We start from the raw sequence: 17222 nt of genomic DNA, 5'->3' as shown, positions 1-17222 counted from the left end.
TATTTCTAGCATTTGATCTCATGTAGAATGACCACTTGGCTCAGTCCTATGTTCTCGCTCTCACTTCATCCACACCTACTTGCACAGGTGCTTTAAAAATGGTTTAACCAGAAACAATTTCCAGCCGCCACTCATATCTTGCTCTCCTTCAAATCTTCAAAAAGAGCTGGAAAAATTCCAAGTGGTTAAGCATGTGTTCAAAAGGAGAAGTCATGGTACAGGCTTATGCCAGGATGTATCATTCTGTGCCATGTTACTAAAGCAACATAATAGGCAAAAATAGACTAGCCAACAGATAAACACAAATGATATACTCCTGGGTACTGCACCAATAACGCACAGGCAAACTACATACCAAAGACAGATTGCAGTATAAACCTGCACTTTTAGTCCATGCTCACCTATGGCTCAATTCCACTAAGTTTGCAAATTTAGTTTAAATAAGGTGTTAGTGCCCACAAGTTAAACTAAGTATTCAAGAAAAGGCATAATACAAATTGTACAGACAGCAAACTTTGGACCAGCATGAACAATCCATGCTCTTTCCGAGGCATTTGTTTTCCCTAAATTGTTATTAAGATCTGAACAAAGCATAAAATACCAGAAAAGATTAAACTTACTGAATAAAAAACTGTTAACAATAAAAGCTAATAACAGGGAAGACAAATATTACATTATTGATTGCTAATTCAAACAGTGAATATTAGTGAAAAATAAGACGCCCTCTTTACCATCATATCTTCTTCCAGTGGTGCTTCTATCACTTCAAACTCAACCCCTTTATAACTTAGTGTCCGGCAAACATACATACCCCTAGATAAAGTCAATCACAATAATCATTACAAAAGCAATTTGTTTTAAAGTGCAAGCGGCTCATAAAAATTTCTAAAGTTCTACCTTGCCTTCATGTCCATTGCAACAAGTTCCAATGCTCCAACACCACCTTTATCAAGAGCACCTACATAAGGTTTCTGGTTGTAAGGAACATTCAATTTTTGCCTCCTTGAAATGCAAAAGCGTTCTTTGAAAACAGTAGTATAATAATTATGAACATTACAAAGAGCTGTAACTAGAGATCTGAAATTGTCAACACCCACAAATTTTATTTATCTGTGGAGATACAATCCACATATAAGTGATTTGTTAAACCAAAGTTTGACAAAAGAAGAGAGTACCAAATTTTGGCTTCTGCAATCGGAACTGTTAAATATTACTATGCAAGCTATATTCTAGTACTTGCACTATTATCTTAGTCTGATCTTCCAAGCACAATGCATGTCCGTTTCTCAAGCAATATACCGATTATGAGTACATGAATTTTCCCAGCATTTCAAAAACTATGGCTGATCAAAATAGTTGCCAAGATTATGAGTTCTAATTGCTGCTAAAGATTATTATGAAAATCAGTCCTGTCACTACGTATATTAGATAGTGTTTATTCAGATTGGAGTAACAAACTAGAGGCTTAATTGTCACTTTGTTGCTATGAAAAGGACTTGTAGTTGGAGATCATCCCCATAGTAATCTTAACGAAATGATGATGATAAAATAGCAAAATGTGGACTACAACTAGCACCATTTTTTTGCTTCCAAGTTCAAGACATGCTTCCAAACAGTGGATAAAGATGTAAAGTTCTCCTAGCTGGGGCTAACAGCAGCATATACGGATCGATGAAGATTTTATCGAATAGATTCATCTGGCATACATGAGACAATGTCATATGTAGAGAAGAAGAAAAACTAGGAGGAGGAGACTTGGACATGATCTATAGCATATATAGATTTAATTTGACTAGTTAATAATAAATCAACCTACATAAGCCATGGTTTTCTTGTAATCAGGCAACTAGAGCCCAAATCAAACAATATATCAGTTATAGTTGGCATGTCAGTAATTAAGGTTACTATAACCAACTTTGACATAAAGTCAGTCCAGATATAAGGTGCAGCATCCTTTTCTCACTTTTGGGAGACTCATTCCACCCCACAACCCAAAAAAAAAAAACAAAACAAAACAAAAAAAAAGGGACTTGTGTATTTAGTGACCATTAGATGGGAAAAGATACTTGCTAATTCATAGTTGTTGAGTTTTGGCAGATCTTATAATTACAAAATCTGGTAATGCCAGATCTTATAATTGCAATTAGTTGTTGAGTTTTGGCAGGTAAAATATTTATAGCTCAAAAAGAAAACTGCTAATCACAGCCCCCATTTAGAAGGATATAACTCAATGGCTTCCATACCTACATAGGCACTATCAAACTTAAAATTTCAAGAGTCTATTTATATTATTCATTAACTCTATGAGTGACACATACTGCAGTTCCATAATAGTGCAATACCATGTCCATAACTATTGTCATAGTAAGTTCACATTTAGGAGGAGTAATTTTTCGAATGTAGAGAAGTTTGATGGAAGAGTACTAACTACTATAAAAAAAGGTACACTTTTAAACTAATTAACTTGTAAAAAAGGAAAAAAGAAAAGCAAAATCATGTATTGGTGTATTTATTAAATCTTTGCTGAGAAGTTCAATTCAAAAAGATCAGCTTATACTACTTTAAACACTATTGCTGTGTACTCAAATGACTGGATTCTGCAAATCATGACCCAGAAATGGTTTCCAGAAGAATTAAAGCATAAAAGAAACTAAAACTCAGTTTGTACCAAATGGTTATCAAGCTTCACAATTTTAAACTTTTCATGATTAAATTAACATTCAGCAGAACATAAATGATCAGAGTGCAGCTGTGAATGACAGCACAAATAAGTTCCAATAACCAAAACTCAAAAGATTACAGTTCACACAGAAAGCAAGAAAAGGCAAACCTAAAAAATCATTAAATTTAAGGAAACATGTTCCTGCTCCCCACAGTCCAAGCCGAATCATGTAACCCATGTTCCGAGGCTCAGATGCACCAGTCGCAGAGCAGTAAACAACTCGAGCCTCCGGTAGTCGTGCCTGTTATGATTAAGTATGTAGTTACATATCAAAGGAATATATAACAATTTCATGGTTAATGTATCAAACTGATCTACATGAAGTAATGCCATAAATAAATTCTACAGATGCTTCTAATCTGTATCACAAAGAACCAATGAGAGGCATCAAAAATGAGTCAAAGCTGTAATGTTGACATCCTACATAAGTGGGACGTAGTCAATAGGGTCATTTGAAGCAAGATCGGATACCTTCTAAGTTTAAGAGCTCCCAGAACTCATCAAATCTCCTAAATTATTTATATAAACCAAATGGATCAGTAAAATGAGTTCACATTTACTTGTTACTACCATGACACAGTTATTAACGACTCTACCCCTAGTTATGGAGTAGGCATTTTTTTATTCATATATTAACATCTGCACACAATACCCTCGGAGTTAATAGTGAGATTTTGTCAAACATCGTCATCAGGGAGCATCTAATTCTATGTGGAGATCCTAAATGCAATCACTAAAAGGAATGCATTTTAGAAACAGGGCATCTAATTCTACATCGAATTAAAAGCACAGACAAGTCAAAAACAATATTTCAGAGATGTAGATATCAAAAATAACAATGACAACCTAAGATACAATAAGGGGCATTTTCAACTGATCACAAGCGGATGCTGAAACATAACACTCAAGGAGTTAGTCGGTCAGCTAATGAGTTGGATTTCCAACACCCAACTGCCAGTGGGTCATAGTTGTTCTCTCCACTTAAGTCGATCACTTCTTTATAACCAAACTGATTGCTCTTGAACTAATGCAAATAAATGCACAAGGAGAACATGTTATAAAGTATGAAACAAGCAGTCCAACATAAAATGCTGATATGGCATCTGCACAAGAACAAAATAAAGTCTAGGAAACATCATCAGGAAAAAAAGAAGAGAGGAAGAGGAGGAGGAGGAGGGGGAGGGGTGGGGAACAAACATCATCCATCAATCGAGTATTCCTAGTGTATTACACATAGAAATGCTGCCCTCACTCTCTTATAAATAAGTTTATCACACACTATGTTTGCTGAAAATCAAACACTACAAGACAAGAATAGATAGTAAATCTAAACTCAAAAGTAGCATCTACATTTGCCATCTAAATAAAGCATATTGATGTGCTAGGTCTATGAATAATAGCATATCAATATAAAGTGTACATAACTACATATTAAGCATACTTCAAAATTATGGACAGTATAACCTCTGACTTAACCTGCAAATACGATTAAAATATCAACTGGACACAATAAGCTACATCTAGAAGTTTAAAAATGCCTATGACAACCAGCTGTAAAACAGACATTAACCCACTGATTAAGTGTGAAGTTCCCAGAAAGGCACATTTTAAGGAGAGAGGCTACCAGAAGGCCAGTTGATGGGGCAGGAGAACTACCCCCTAATTTTTGCAGTTCAAGTTCAACTAATATATGAGCTTCGGAATAAAAGGAAATAAAACAATGTTGGCTTAGGGAATAGCACAACTTTTCTAGTCCACAAGTTATAAGCTGCAAGCCAATTCAAAATCACTAAAAAACTTAAGTCTGCAAGAAAGGAACACTTTTTATATTAACTTGTATTACAGTATTGAATCTGCTTTGGAAGACTAATTGGAGCAATAAAATCATGCTACAATATAAATACTGCTTTGTAGACTTCAACTTCAAGTTCAGTAGAATAAAATAAGCTAGCAGGTTATAATGCAATATTTAGATTCTGATATTTCTGTCTACAACATTGACCTGAATTTCAAGAACTGCTTCGCCTGTACGGGTAGCCTGTCCTCCTGCCTCTGGGATCAAATTTTTGGCCTTGTGACACTGCATAAAATAAATCAATACATATTATTCCAAAGATATCAACATCTGAGATAGAAAGGGCCAGTGGCTGATCCAGGAGGGGGTTGGGATGGGGGAGGGCAATGTCCCCACTAGATTCCATAAAACCCATTTATGGTTTCCATCCCCAAGCTAATCTCATAGGTTCCTACTCTTTTAGTAGTCTCCAACCCTCCATCTTTTCATTCAATTTTTGAATTTTAACAGTCCTAATCAAATATGAAAAATCTAAATTTACTAATTTAAATTCTAATCAGTTCTTAATTATACATCAACCAATTTTAGAAAGTTGCATTAATATTATTTCAAATAAATAAGGACATCAATGCTCTCTCTCTCTCTCTCTCTCTCTCTCTCTCTCGTAGTTTTGATGGTGGATCATTACGTCAAAGGTAAGTGTCCTCCCATACTAGAAGATCGTCCTTTTCTTCCTTATATCTTATATGTTGTTTATTATTTCATCATCTTTGTCCCTATTATCCAAAAAATTACGATGGAAAACCTTTACCTTCTCTTGCATTAATATATACCTTCATTATTTACAAAATATGGATTGGGTGCTACAAAAGTAGATTTTAAGCGGTTCTACTACAATGATGGAACTATTATCTATTTGATTAGGTTCTTATTTAATTTTGGTAGATATTGCATCTATGTTAATGTTCCTGAGAGCAGCATTCAGGGATTGTAGGGTTTCTTACTTTTTTTTTCTATATAAAACAATGCAGCTATGAGACTTCAACTGCATTAGTGCATTTGAACAAGGAAGCAGCCAAACCATTGGTTGAGTTTCTAAGATGGATTATGGATTAAGACACTATGTTCAACATAAAATTTGATTGATGCAATCTAGATCAAGTAACTTTTGAGTTAAATCTTTATTTTAAAGTAGCAACTTGATATTATTAAGATTCTTCTGACCGCCCCCCCCCCCGCCCCCCCGGCCCCCGGAAAAAAAAAAAAAAGGCGCCCTCCATTTCCAAAAAAAAGGGTCCAATCCTGGATCTGCCACAGGAAAGGGCACCCAGAGTTCAACACATTGAAATTCCCCAAATGACTAAAATTTAAATGCAAATTTTAACAATATTAAAAAAGGGCAAATTGAACAGGCCTGAAATCATTTGATATGCATAGATGCATCAAGCAAACATACATACATACAAATTTAATGAATTTAATGCATGTATATGTGTATGTGCATATGCAGACATATATGCAAACTATTGTATGTTAATACACAAAGATATATATATATATGTATATGTATTTATATTTACACACACACACGCACGCACGCACGCATGAATGCACACACACACACACACACACACACACACATATGCACTTATAATATGCAGATTTGTATTTATATACATACTTGTATGTATGGGTTGCATGCTTAAGTATCATATGCTTGCATATAAGTTGTGATACCTCATCAAAGACCAAAAGACCATCAAACTCTGATCCACACCACTGCACCAACTGCTGTAAACGAGAACGGCCTTTTTCAGATGATGCTATCAAGCTACTGTATGTTAAAAATACCACTCCATCCTTGATGCCAACAGCCTTAGAGTCAAGCTTAGAGTAAGGAAGCTTGTTCAGAGCATGTACTGCAAAAAAGAATTTAGATTTGCTTCATAATTCTAAGAATCTCAGACATGTTAATCTTTCGTACAATCTCTACACCCATTATGAGATAAAAAACAAGCATGTTTGGCACTGAAGGAAAAAAATAAGTAGCTAATATCCAAACACAAAAGAATAAACTTGGTAAAAAAAGGGCATCCTAGTGAACAAGGCTCTTGCCACTATATGATCTTGGGAAGGTCAGATATGCATAGCCTTATCTCTGCATGCAGAGAGGCTGTTGCCGTATTTCAAACCCATAACACCCAGGTTACGATGAAGTAACATTACTGTTGTGCAAGGCCCACACTCACAAGATTGTTTTTGGTTTAATATATATATTGGCGTAATGTTCGTCTTTTATTGCTTTACATAAAGCATATTCCTTCCAATCATATAAAATCACTTCTTTTGCATATTATAATATCTGAAGAGAAGAAATGACAGCAACAAGCAAAACTAAACATGTGATGTAAGCCCAGACAAGGCCTTCCAATCACAGGATTTACCTGAATTTATAAGTTTAACCCAAGTGAAAAACGACAGTTACAGTGGTTTTCACAGAAGAAAAGACAAAAATATGCAGAAACATGTTACAGAAATAGAAACTAAATGCAATCTAGGGTAAATAGGACTAGGTTTATAATAAGTTAATGAAAGAGAAATGACATATATTAAGTTTTGATTCTGAACTTACACAAATATTACATCTAAAGTCTAATTTTGGTTTGAATTATGAAGAGGAAGAAGAAATAAGTAAAGCAAGAGAAAAAAGAGATACACTTGAAATGTTCACCTTAGGTTAAGGAGCAATATTGAATTTGCCAGAAAAGAACTAAAATTTTTCTCAACTATCCTGATTCCCGACTGTCGGTTGCAGCTTGCAGCAAATATTCAAATAGGCTTAAATCTGAACAAGAGAAATGCTTACAAAATCTAACCGAAGTAGATATCACCAATTAGAAAGGATATGGCCACCTCTATATTGGAAGCAAACGGGGAATCCGGATAAAGGTAGCATTTATAAAACTTACAGCAATTTCAGCAAAAAGGAAAAAGGCACTTAAAATTAATACATCCAAAGACAGCTTAATCGACAACATTTGTTGCAGATTTTTAATTTGAATCTAATGGCAATATGATGTTTCTCGAATTGCACAATCCTCATGCAGTTGATGTACATTCCCATCAGATGAAAATAATTTTTTTTTTTATCATTAAATCCAACAATTCTTTGTCACACCATGTATTTGTATTTGCAGTTCCAAAATGGAAAGATTCATGTATCTAAATTTTTGTTCATGCACCAAACTACAAGTTGCAGAGTACCATTCCCTTCTGCCACCTCCATAAAGCTTATAGTTCTAGGACACACTATACTGCATTAGCCACACTGAACAGCAAATTCGCTTTGCATAATCAAAGAGCTGCAAAGATTGCTGAACCATTCTAATAGACAGTACATCAAGACAAATTACTACCTTATCTATGAGAAAGCAACAGTAATGAGCTCGTGTATGTTCCTTCAGCGAGCAACCAAATGGCATCTTTCACCAAATGCTGTCTCAACTATCACATGCTCAAAGCTTTTGCTGCTCTCAAAACCAGAAGCTCAGTTTGCAGAGCAGTGATAAAGGGTACTGGATAATCATAAGGATGCTAGAGTGCTACACAATTATAGGACTATTCCATACTTCATGCATGTCTTCACAGAGACATGATAGCATGCAGTCATGCATATAAACACGCACACAAACCATGCACGCTTGTCAGGTACCCAAGCAAGTAGGGCCGTGTAAAAGGATGCCATATACTTAAATAATTGCAAGTTTATGGTATTTCATATGAAATGTGAACATGTTTGTAGAAACATAATTTCAAGCATGCATACAGGCAAGCACACATGCGTGCCCGCATGTGCATGCTTGTACATAGAATAAGATGAGATCTGATATGATACAACTTGATTGTTCTTGGCCTATGAATGGTTAAGCCATTTTTCTCTCATGGAAGAAAAAAAGATTACTGAAGTTGTTTGTGGTGCATGAAACCTATGGGTTCCTCTTCACCTATACCATCCAAAAACCATTGGTTCTTTAAGTTCCCCACTTCTAAAGACAAATATGTTAATTTGATGAGAATGGGAAACTATAATTCACTAATTTCAACTCCATAGCTACCTTAAATGAATCAAAGCCGAAAGAGCAAGCAGAGTAGCATCCTTAAGGTTTGTCAGCAAATTTGATGCCCAAACCACTACATGTAATTTGAGAGATCAAATTCCCATGGGAAAAGCCGCAATAACTAAGCTTGATGATATTCTCTTAAAAGGTTTGATAGTAGGCATACAAACCCAGTGTCAGAGATGAACTAGGAAATTTGTTAGATAATTTCAGATCTTTGATACAGGAAGCATACAGAATCTTCTCCTAGCTAAAAAGAAAAAAGCTTGGCTTTTGTTTCTAATGCAAAATAAAAAAAAAAATATCACGCAGACATCTCAAGTTCTCCAAGTCCATGCTAAATCAAATAAAGTATTCTCATAAAAGACTCACCATTATCATCCAGTAGTTGTACAGTCCAGGCATCACAAACCAGTGATAATACTGAACCAAACTCATGAAAATCTAACCAAAATAAGAATCAGAAATTTAAAACTATCGGAGACTTTCATCCAGATGACCAGGAGAAAGAGCAAAATATGTACTTGCTAAAATAGAATTATTTTTCCTTTGAAAAGCAGCAGCAGAATTTCAAAAAACCAAAGAAGGGATGAAATGGCATAGAGAGATCACCATAAAAAATATAAAGGATATAATTGAGCTAAGAGATAAGGATAATTGGAATTGAAAGTAGTTCCAGACAGCAAAACAAGCACACTCAGATGCACAAACATAGAGAGAGATGAGGGAAACTTAAACTCACATAAGCCTTACATTGTTCACTTCTGAGCACATGCATTAAATATTTTAACTTTCAAAAACCATGAATAGAACTACCATGATCTATTCTCTTTGATTGCCACATAGCACATTCAGAAAATAATAATAATAATAATGCAATAAATTTACTCAAAAACCACTTTAACGACATTTTATTTTATACAATTTTCAGGATAAGCATACGTCAGCAATTTCCACAAATTTTATGCTCCACAATCTTATCTGATGATTTGACTAGATCAAATCCTCTTATGAATTTAAAAATATATGTTTTGGCAAAAATTACTTAAAACCTTATGCTACGATAAAATAAAACTTGAAGGTCTCTGTCTAATAGAGCAAAAAATGTACCATGGAATTGACATATAATCAACAACACATATAACATCAACTTTCCAAGGCTACGTTTCATGCATTTAAATTCGAGAAAGTGTTAAATCCAGCTGCCAACATAATTCCAACCCATGAAATTTTCTGGTAAGAGGCAAACAAGCAATCAATGCAAGAGCAGAGCCTAAAACACAGAAGGCCACCTAGCAGGTAGGATGGTTAAAAGTATCAAGTCCAATTTAAACAAACTTTTATAAGTAACTGACAATATTAAGCAACTAAGAAGGATCTACAACCAACAATTTGAACTAAATGTGTTATACTTTATTTATACCTTCAATACATGTAGCACCAACATCATCTAAATCTCTACGTGCATCAAACTTTAAGTCAGAACCAACAGAAACCCACCTGCAAAAGGCCATTACAAGGAGAACTAAAAAATAGAAAGAAAGAAATTAACAGTAAAGTGATAATCTTAAAAGAGAGCATTCTAAAACAAAAGGACAATGAAAAAGATATAAATAACCATTATACTGGGAATCTTTAACAGAACAAAGTTAACACAGGAAACTTCCTTTCATAAAATGCTTACAATGCTTTATGTCTCCCATGTTGCCAATTTTCCCAGATCAGCCCAGCAATGGTTCGACCTTTACCAACACCAGCTCCATCACCGATGAAGAATCCTGCTCTTGAACCATTTTGGAGATGGTGAAGGTGCTTCTGCCATATATGAATAGATGCTATTGTGGTAACGTCCAGCAGCACATATCAAAGCAGCTTAAAATTTGCTACTTAAAATTTGCTAATTGAAAGGGAAAAGAAAAATAACCTGACAAGCATACACTATTGTTTCTATTTGCAAGCATGACAGCGCGTTAGACTTCTCCAGCTCATCCATAATTTTCAGATCATATGTTGGTTCCGGGGGCTGCACAGCTGACAAGGAAGATGTTTCCACAACAGGATCTGGATGGGGATCACCAAGAGATAGCTTGGGAGGCCGCTGTAAACAAATCCACAAATAGGGGACATGTAATTTGAAGGCTTTATACAGTTCAACAAATAATCAACAGAAGAAAAACGATATTAATGGCACAAGTATATAAAATTGGAAAATATTTACTTTCCAAAGATCTGGAAGGAAATGCCCAAACCAATTGTACTTACATAATCTGTAAAGGTTTCACCAACAGTACCACCCTCATCTTCTTCACGTTCCACATCAATTGCAACCTAAATGACCACATCATGGTGGGAAAAAATAAGCTTATATGTCAATGAAAAGCTAAACATTTCAGGAACTTGACAAGTGAAAAACCTTTCACAACCAGTGAAGCTGATTTAAATCATTACAAGCAACCAAATAATTAAAAAAGAAAAAGGTGTAAAACTTCACCAAGGAACTTGTGAAATCTAAAATTCTTCACTTTCTTGGTAATGAGGGCGCATCCATGCATCACAACAATGACAGACATCAGAACACATTAAAAAAGCCACTAGAACAAGCATGACATAACCAGTCCTCTTAGCCATCCAACATAAATAAAAGTGTCCCTCAATTAGCAAGCGTTGTAATCAAAGATTGCCGACTTTGAATCGGACCCCACACCGGCCGACTGATGGTACAAATCGATATACCCCTGTCCATACGAGGCCCGAACCAACACAGAAATAAGGGATGAACCGGGGAGACCTCGGTTCCGCGGTCCTCCATTAGAGGAAATGAGAACAAAGAGAGATAAAGAGGGGGGAAAGGCAAGGAAAAGGAGTATGAGGAAGGAGGTGGGGAGGCCGCCAGAGGGCCGCCCCTATTTAAAAGAAGGCGATGAAACAAGGGCGACGCCCTTGTTTCAAACCCACGACGACCGTGGGACAGATTTGGACCGTCCGGCGGCCACGGCAACCTCACCGCTTCCTTCCCCTCACTACTCTTCCAGTGGCAGATCCATGTTAAGAAATGTGGGGTCAAAAATTTAAAAATATTAAACATATATACATACTACTAAGAAAAATTAAAATTGACCACATTAAATTTATGAATTGATCCCATAACCTATGTAAAATTTTGAAAGTAAAGGATAAAAAAGATCACATAATAAAAATAATTATGACCCACAGTCTCTCTCTTTAATAACTCAATATACCACTATCATGTATCATTTTCAAAATATGAAAAGTCATAGAGGATAATTGTAAAAATAAAGAATTTTAATGTGTTTTTGTTGATGTAGAAACAATACTACACTCTATTTAGTTTTCAGTATTCGTATTATTTGTCCTTTATTTTATATTGACTCCACAAAACAAAAATTCTGGATCCGCCACAGTACTCTTCTATCCCTTCCTCTTTCTCTATATCTCTCTTTTTTCGTATCTCGCAAAGGACCATGGAGCCCCGAAGGCCTTAGTGGGCCACTGTCGGACACCTCCGACCTTTCCCCCTCCTTTTCTCCCACCTCTCTCTCTCTTCCTGTCTTTCCTTCTTCCTCACTCCGTTTTCGTTGGTGTTCTGAATCGAATGCTCAAACTATACTAGTTAGCCGTCGGTACGGTGCAGTTCAGTGAACCATGATTGTAATATTTTTTGCAATAGCATGAAGCAATTCAAATATTATAATATGCTGCAATTGTATAAATTGTGAGAAATTGAAAACATAGAATGTTAAGAAAAATTTGGTACATTGATCTTTAAAGTAAGATCAACAAAACTAACACTACAAAACAATGGTTAGGGAGGTTTGGTGCGTTTATCATAACACAATGCATGCTCAGCACACACCAATATAGAAAGGTACACAACATTGTTACAAGCTACACCACCAGAATGCCAAAAATACTACTGAAAATATTTTTTTTTCTTTGTGCACAGGCCACTTTTAATTGCTTCCTAGAAGGAAATACACAGGATCTGACTAACCAGGCATGATTCTTAAACCATCTAATTAATTTAATACATTAAACCATGCTAAGAACATGTGTTCAATACTTATAAATAGGGCATGCACATGCAGAATACACTACATAACAAAGCCTCCGATACAGATTAACATATTAGCAATGCATTGGATACAATAAAAATTACAAAACTCCAGATACTAACAAGATGTAATAGAGGGGTGACCAATACTAAATCCCAATAAATGAACTGGTCAAATTTAATAGGTCTGACTATAAATATATAAGTCCCACGAGGCCTGAAATGTGTTGGATGGCCGGCATATATGGGACGTTGCACATATTGGCCACTACCATTATACATCATGCAGCCTGGTACGTACCATACCACAAAAAAGCAAACAGACCAACACTTAGAGGTGTGTAATAGACTAATATAAATTAGGATACCATTTAGCAATGCGAGAAGGCTGATTTGACAAGACTCAAGAGAATGAATTTGGTCTAGAATTTAGCGAAGACTGCACGTCTTGGTGTATGGCATGCAGTGAAATAAATTTGTTTTTTTGTTAGTGCAGATATATCTGCTGCAATGCACGTTACTAAGCAGCCTACTTTACTAGTAAAAGTGATTACCTTACAAAATCATGTCATTGTATGATATAGAACCAAAGTCTATCTAAACTAGCAAAAGTGTCCCTCGGTAGTGTACACCTTAAGCTAATGTTAGTGCTGTTTTATGATTATCACAATGCTTGCAAACACTTGAATCTATTAAATAATTAATTTACATGTTCACTACCCTTAAGTCACCAAGTACCACAATTAACCCCCGAGGGAGCATCTACAAAAGCTAGCATTTAGGGTTGTTGAGTGCTATCATCATATACATTACCATGAAAGAGAGGTAGCATCCCATATACAAAGACCTAACAGCTCCTTGTTAGCAAAATGGTAAGGGACTTATTGTGAAAGCACACAGGGCTGCCACAGATATAGAGATGTGAATGGTTCTTGGTCCAATGCCCTCGATGAGAAAAGACATTGTATGCATTATAAGATTCCATATCTTGTCCAAGTCTGAACTGTCTATTAAATTTCTTATTCTTCCTCTCTTTTCCAACTGAACTTAAAGAATTTGAGGCATTGTTTCCTAGTATTTCCCTTTTTTACCACAAGTTGGGTGTTTCTGTTTAAATGCACAAGAAAGACCAGTTCTACATTAGGTTTTCAGAACTATGCCTGGAATGGAATAGGAACCCTAGCTTTGATTTGGTTTGCACAAGTAATAGAATCAAAACTTACTTGGAATCACCATTTACGTAAACAGAAGAGCATAATTCTGCTCTTAAAATGGGAGAAACGGTCATTCCAATTGGAATGGGAATGTTATGTTTGGGACAGAGTAATTAGTACTTATGGAATAAAATAAGAATAGTGGTATATTTTGTATTAATTGATTTAGCAGCATTTATATATAAAATAAGAATAAATAGTTTCACTAACATTTGAATTAAAGAATAATCTTACTAGGATGAACAAAGAAAATGTAAAATAATGCCCATTATGACATTATAATGATTTTTATATAAAAGCCAGTTTTCAATAAATACAATATACTAGGAGGCATCAAAAAAATCATAGTGGTGACTATTCTAAAATTTGATTTTAACTCTTAGTCAAGGATGTAATCAAAAATTTAATATATAATTAATTTCATTCTGCAGTATACCAAGCTAAATTAAATATTAGAATGACATTGCTATTTCCCTTTCATGGACTGCTTTATGCATGACCAAACAGTGGAATGGTAGTCATGGTTCTGATTCCTATCTTCTATGCCCATTCCATTTTTGTTCCCATTGTGATTCTTTTTCACTCCTACGAACCAAACATAATGTAAGACTATGGCTATTGCCAAAAACACTACTCAAAGCAAAATAAAATTGCAATAGATGCAGGTGGTTGCCTCCTTTGGTTCCAAACAATTTTTTCAAGTGCCAAGTAATTCATAGATATGCTATTGTTAATCGATATAAGAAGACATGTCCATTAAGCTCTAGCCTCCAAAACTTCAAGACCAAGCTGTGGTCTCTTGATAGAGAGAATCCACAAGCCCTAATGCCATCCAACCAAATACATCCTCAAAGAACTCCCTATTTATCTCAGAGGAAAAAGAAAATTTGCTTTGTCTTCTCAAAACATGTTATACAGCCCCTCCCATGTCAAAAAATAAAGAACCCTAGCCCATGCATCCTACCAACCCTTAACAGCAGCGGAATTTTAGAGACATCCCAAACTCTTTTTTTTTACCTTCAGCTTGACTGCTTAGGATCCATAATTTATCCACATAAAAGTTTCAGGACAGCTAGCATCAAAAATCTCTATAACCAATTAGCATCACAATTGCTTCATACATGATCTTTATCACCTAGAAACCTCATTACTTGTCAAGAATCTCCTGTATGTCTTTAGCTTTTTATATACAAATACAAACATATCCTAGGAAACAACCTTCTTCTCTCATCACCTAGGAATTGTTCAAGTCTAGAATAAATAAATCACTCCTTGGCTACATGAGTTTACACAGCTTGGCAAATGAGTTAGCTTCCTTTTGGAAATACTGCAGCAGGCTCTTCTCTTACTAAAAGCTACCTTTGCTAGTAAATCTACATAGCGAGAGTTAATGTCAAGAGGACTCTATAGACAATTGTAAGAACTCAATAATCCTACTTTGGTGCACAGAGCCAATCCATATGTATGGGAGGAATAGCTGATAAGGTAAAGGAGGGAGATTGCATACACTTGTCACAAATAGGCCTAAATATGCATGATGGATGTCATTATCCATTAACTGATCTTTTAATAAACCATAAATTTATTTTATATTTAATAAAGTAAGGTTTTATCTAGCATGATTCTAGGAAGATACAAACACATTCTGTCAATAGCGAACAATACCATAACAGTTACAAGTAACATATTATAAGATAAACAGTTCTAAAACTAAAATTTAAATTGTCAGCCTCATATTTTCCTAAATTTTGTGCACAACATGTTAACCATTAGATACAACTCTTTATGTGTAAGCCGTGTAATATGTAAATTTCAAAAGGAAATACCTAAAGATGTTTTTTTCAGTTTTTATTATTTCCATATACTAAGATTAAATCCTCTAGCGAATACAAACCCATGCCCTGTTTGTTGATAGAATAGAGATAACTTAGATCTCCTCCCCCACCCACCCACCACACCCCCCCTCCCCCCGGCGCCCCAAAGATGAAGAAGAAGAAGAAAAGGAACCAGGAGAAAACATGGGTGACTTGAGCACTCATCTCTTTGGGAGAAGGCGTGATACCATCCGGCTATTACATGAATGCAAGACTATCCTTGTTGCTATAACACATTTCATCTGCTATTTTGTGCATTTCTTTAAGCTTTTAAGCTTAAATTCAAATTCAGTTACTTCATATAATTAAGAGACATAAGGCAAACAAAGCCAGCTAGGGTTGATTCAATTCCGTTAACCTAACGCAGAAGCTAACGCGTTATAGATAGAGGAAAGGTAGTGATCGAATTGCCTCATTGATCTCTTCGGGTGGCTCGTGGGGGAGTCCGGGGAGGGTGGCTGCAGCGGAGACGGAGGAGGAGGAGGAGGAGGCGGCGGCGGCTAAGTAGTGCTGGAGCTTGGAGAAGTCGACGGAGAGATCGACGCCACACTGGGGGCAGGCGAAGCGGGCGAGGCCGTGGGGGACGTTCAGGATGGCCTTGCAGCGGGCGCAGGGGAGCTGGATCTTGGTCGGATCGATGCCCCGGGCCTGGGGCGGGGGCCGGCGAGGCGGCGGCGGGGCCATGAGCTCCGGCGGCAGCATCTGCGGCAGCTGGCACTTGGGGCAAATGAACTCGGTCATCCCCGGCGCCACCGCGAGGATCCCATGGCACCCCGCGCACCGGACCTGGCAGCTTCCCGGAGGCGGCGCCGCCGGCGGCGGGAGGGGTGGGGACGCCGGCGGGCCCGAGGGCTGCCCCATTCCTCGCGCTTGCTCCCTCCCTCCTCTCTATCTCTCAGCTTGTCGGGCGAATTCGAAGGGATTAAAGGAGCGGCGAGAGGCGATTTAAAGAGAGGGAGAGGGAGAGGGAGAGGGAGAAGAGGGAGGATTTGGTTTTTTCTTGGCGGTCTCTCTCCCTGTCCTGGCTTCGGAGCGGGGCGGACTTCACGTCTCAGCGAATGGGGCAGTTTTTTGATGCAGTAATGGGATTTTCGTACCGTTCCAATGGATGGCACGTGCCATCAGGAGAAAGTGGAGGAAGAGCGTGTGAGGTAGAATAGGGAAAAGGAAGCGGAAATGTTCGGATATCTGCCACGCCAGATTAACCTTGATCCTTACCGTCTATTTAAATTTTATTTTTGTTTAGACCTTAAACACAAATTACGAGTCTAATTAAATAAATAGCAGCAACGCATTCGGGTTTGGAAAAGGCAATAGATTTGATCGCAAATTTGCGTTCGCGAGGGGGACAACGAAGGCACGAGGATCGGCCACGTTCATAAACTAATTTTTGTCTGAATTTTTTTTTTTTTTTTTTTTTGTTGCTG

At 36.7% G+C, this 17222-nt stretch overlaps 1 protein-coding gene across 2 annotated transcripts in view; it reads right to left on the bottom strand.

Moving 5' to 3' along the window:
- The window catches only part of LOC105045387 (protein FORGETTER 1), a 57926-nt gene extending 41118 nt beyond the window's left edge, over positions 1-16808 (bottom strand). For both annotated transcript variants that reach the window (XM_010923650.4, XM_019850862.3), the window contains exons 1-10: positions 16207-16808; positions 10898-10963; positions 10560-10733; positions 10320-10450; positions 10059-10135; positions 6255-6436; positions 4725-4802; positions 2831-2963; positions 898-958; positions 732-813 (exon numbers count right to left, since the gene is read on the bottom strand). In XM_010923650.4, the coding sequence (XP_010921952.1) occupies positions 732-813; positions 898-958; positions 2831-2963; positions 4725-4802; positions 6255-6436; positions 10059-10135; positions 10320-10450; positions 10560-10733; positions 10898-10963; positions 16207-16656 (1434 nt within the window). In that variant the 5' untranslated portion in view covers positions 16657-16808. The remainder of the gene's footprint in view (positions 1-731; positions 814-897; positions 959-2830; positions 2964-4724; positions 4803-6254; positions 6437-10058; positions 10136-10319; positions 10451-10559; positions 10734-10897; positions 10964-16206) is intronic.
- Between the last annotated feature and the right edge of the window lie 414 nt (positions 16809-17222).

Source organism: Elaeis guineensis, chromosome 5 (assembly GCF_000442705.2).
Source record: "Elaeis guineensis isolate ETL-2024a chromosome 5, EG11, whole genome shotgun sequence".
In the NCBI taxonomy this organism is placed as follows: domain Eukaryota; kingdom Viridiplantae; phylum Streptophyta; class Magnoliopsida; order Arecales; family Arecaceae; genus Elaeis; species Elaeis guineensis.
Note: the sequence above shows the minus strand (reverse complement) of the source record. Positions and strands in the feature narration are given on the sequence as shown.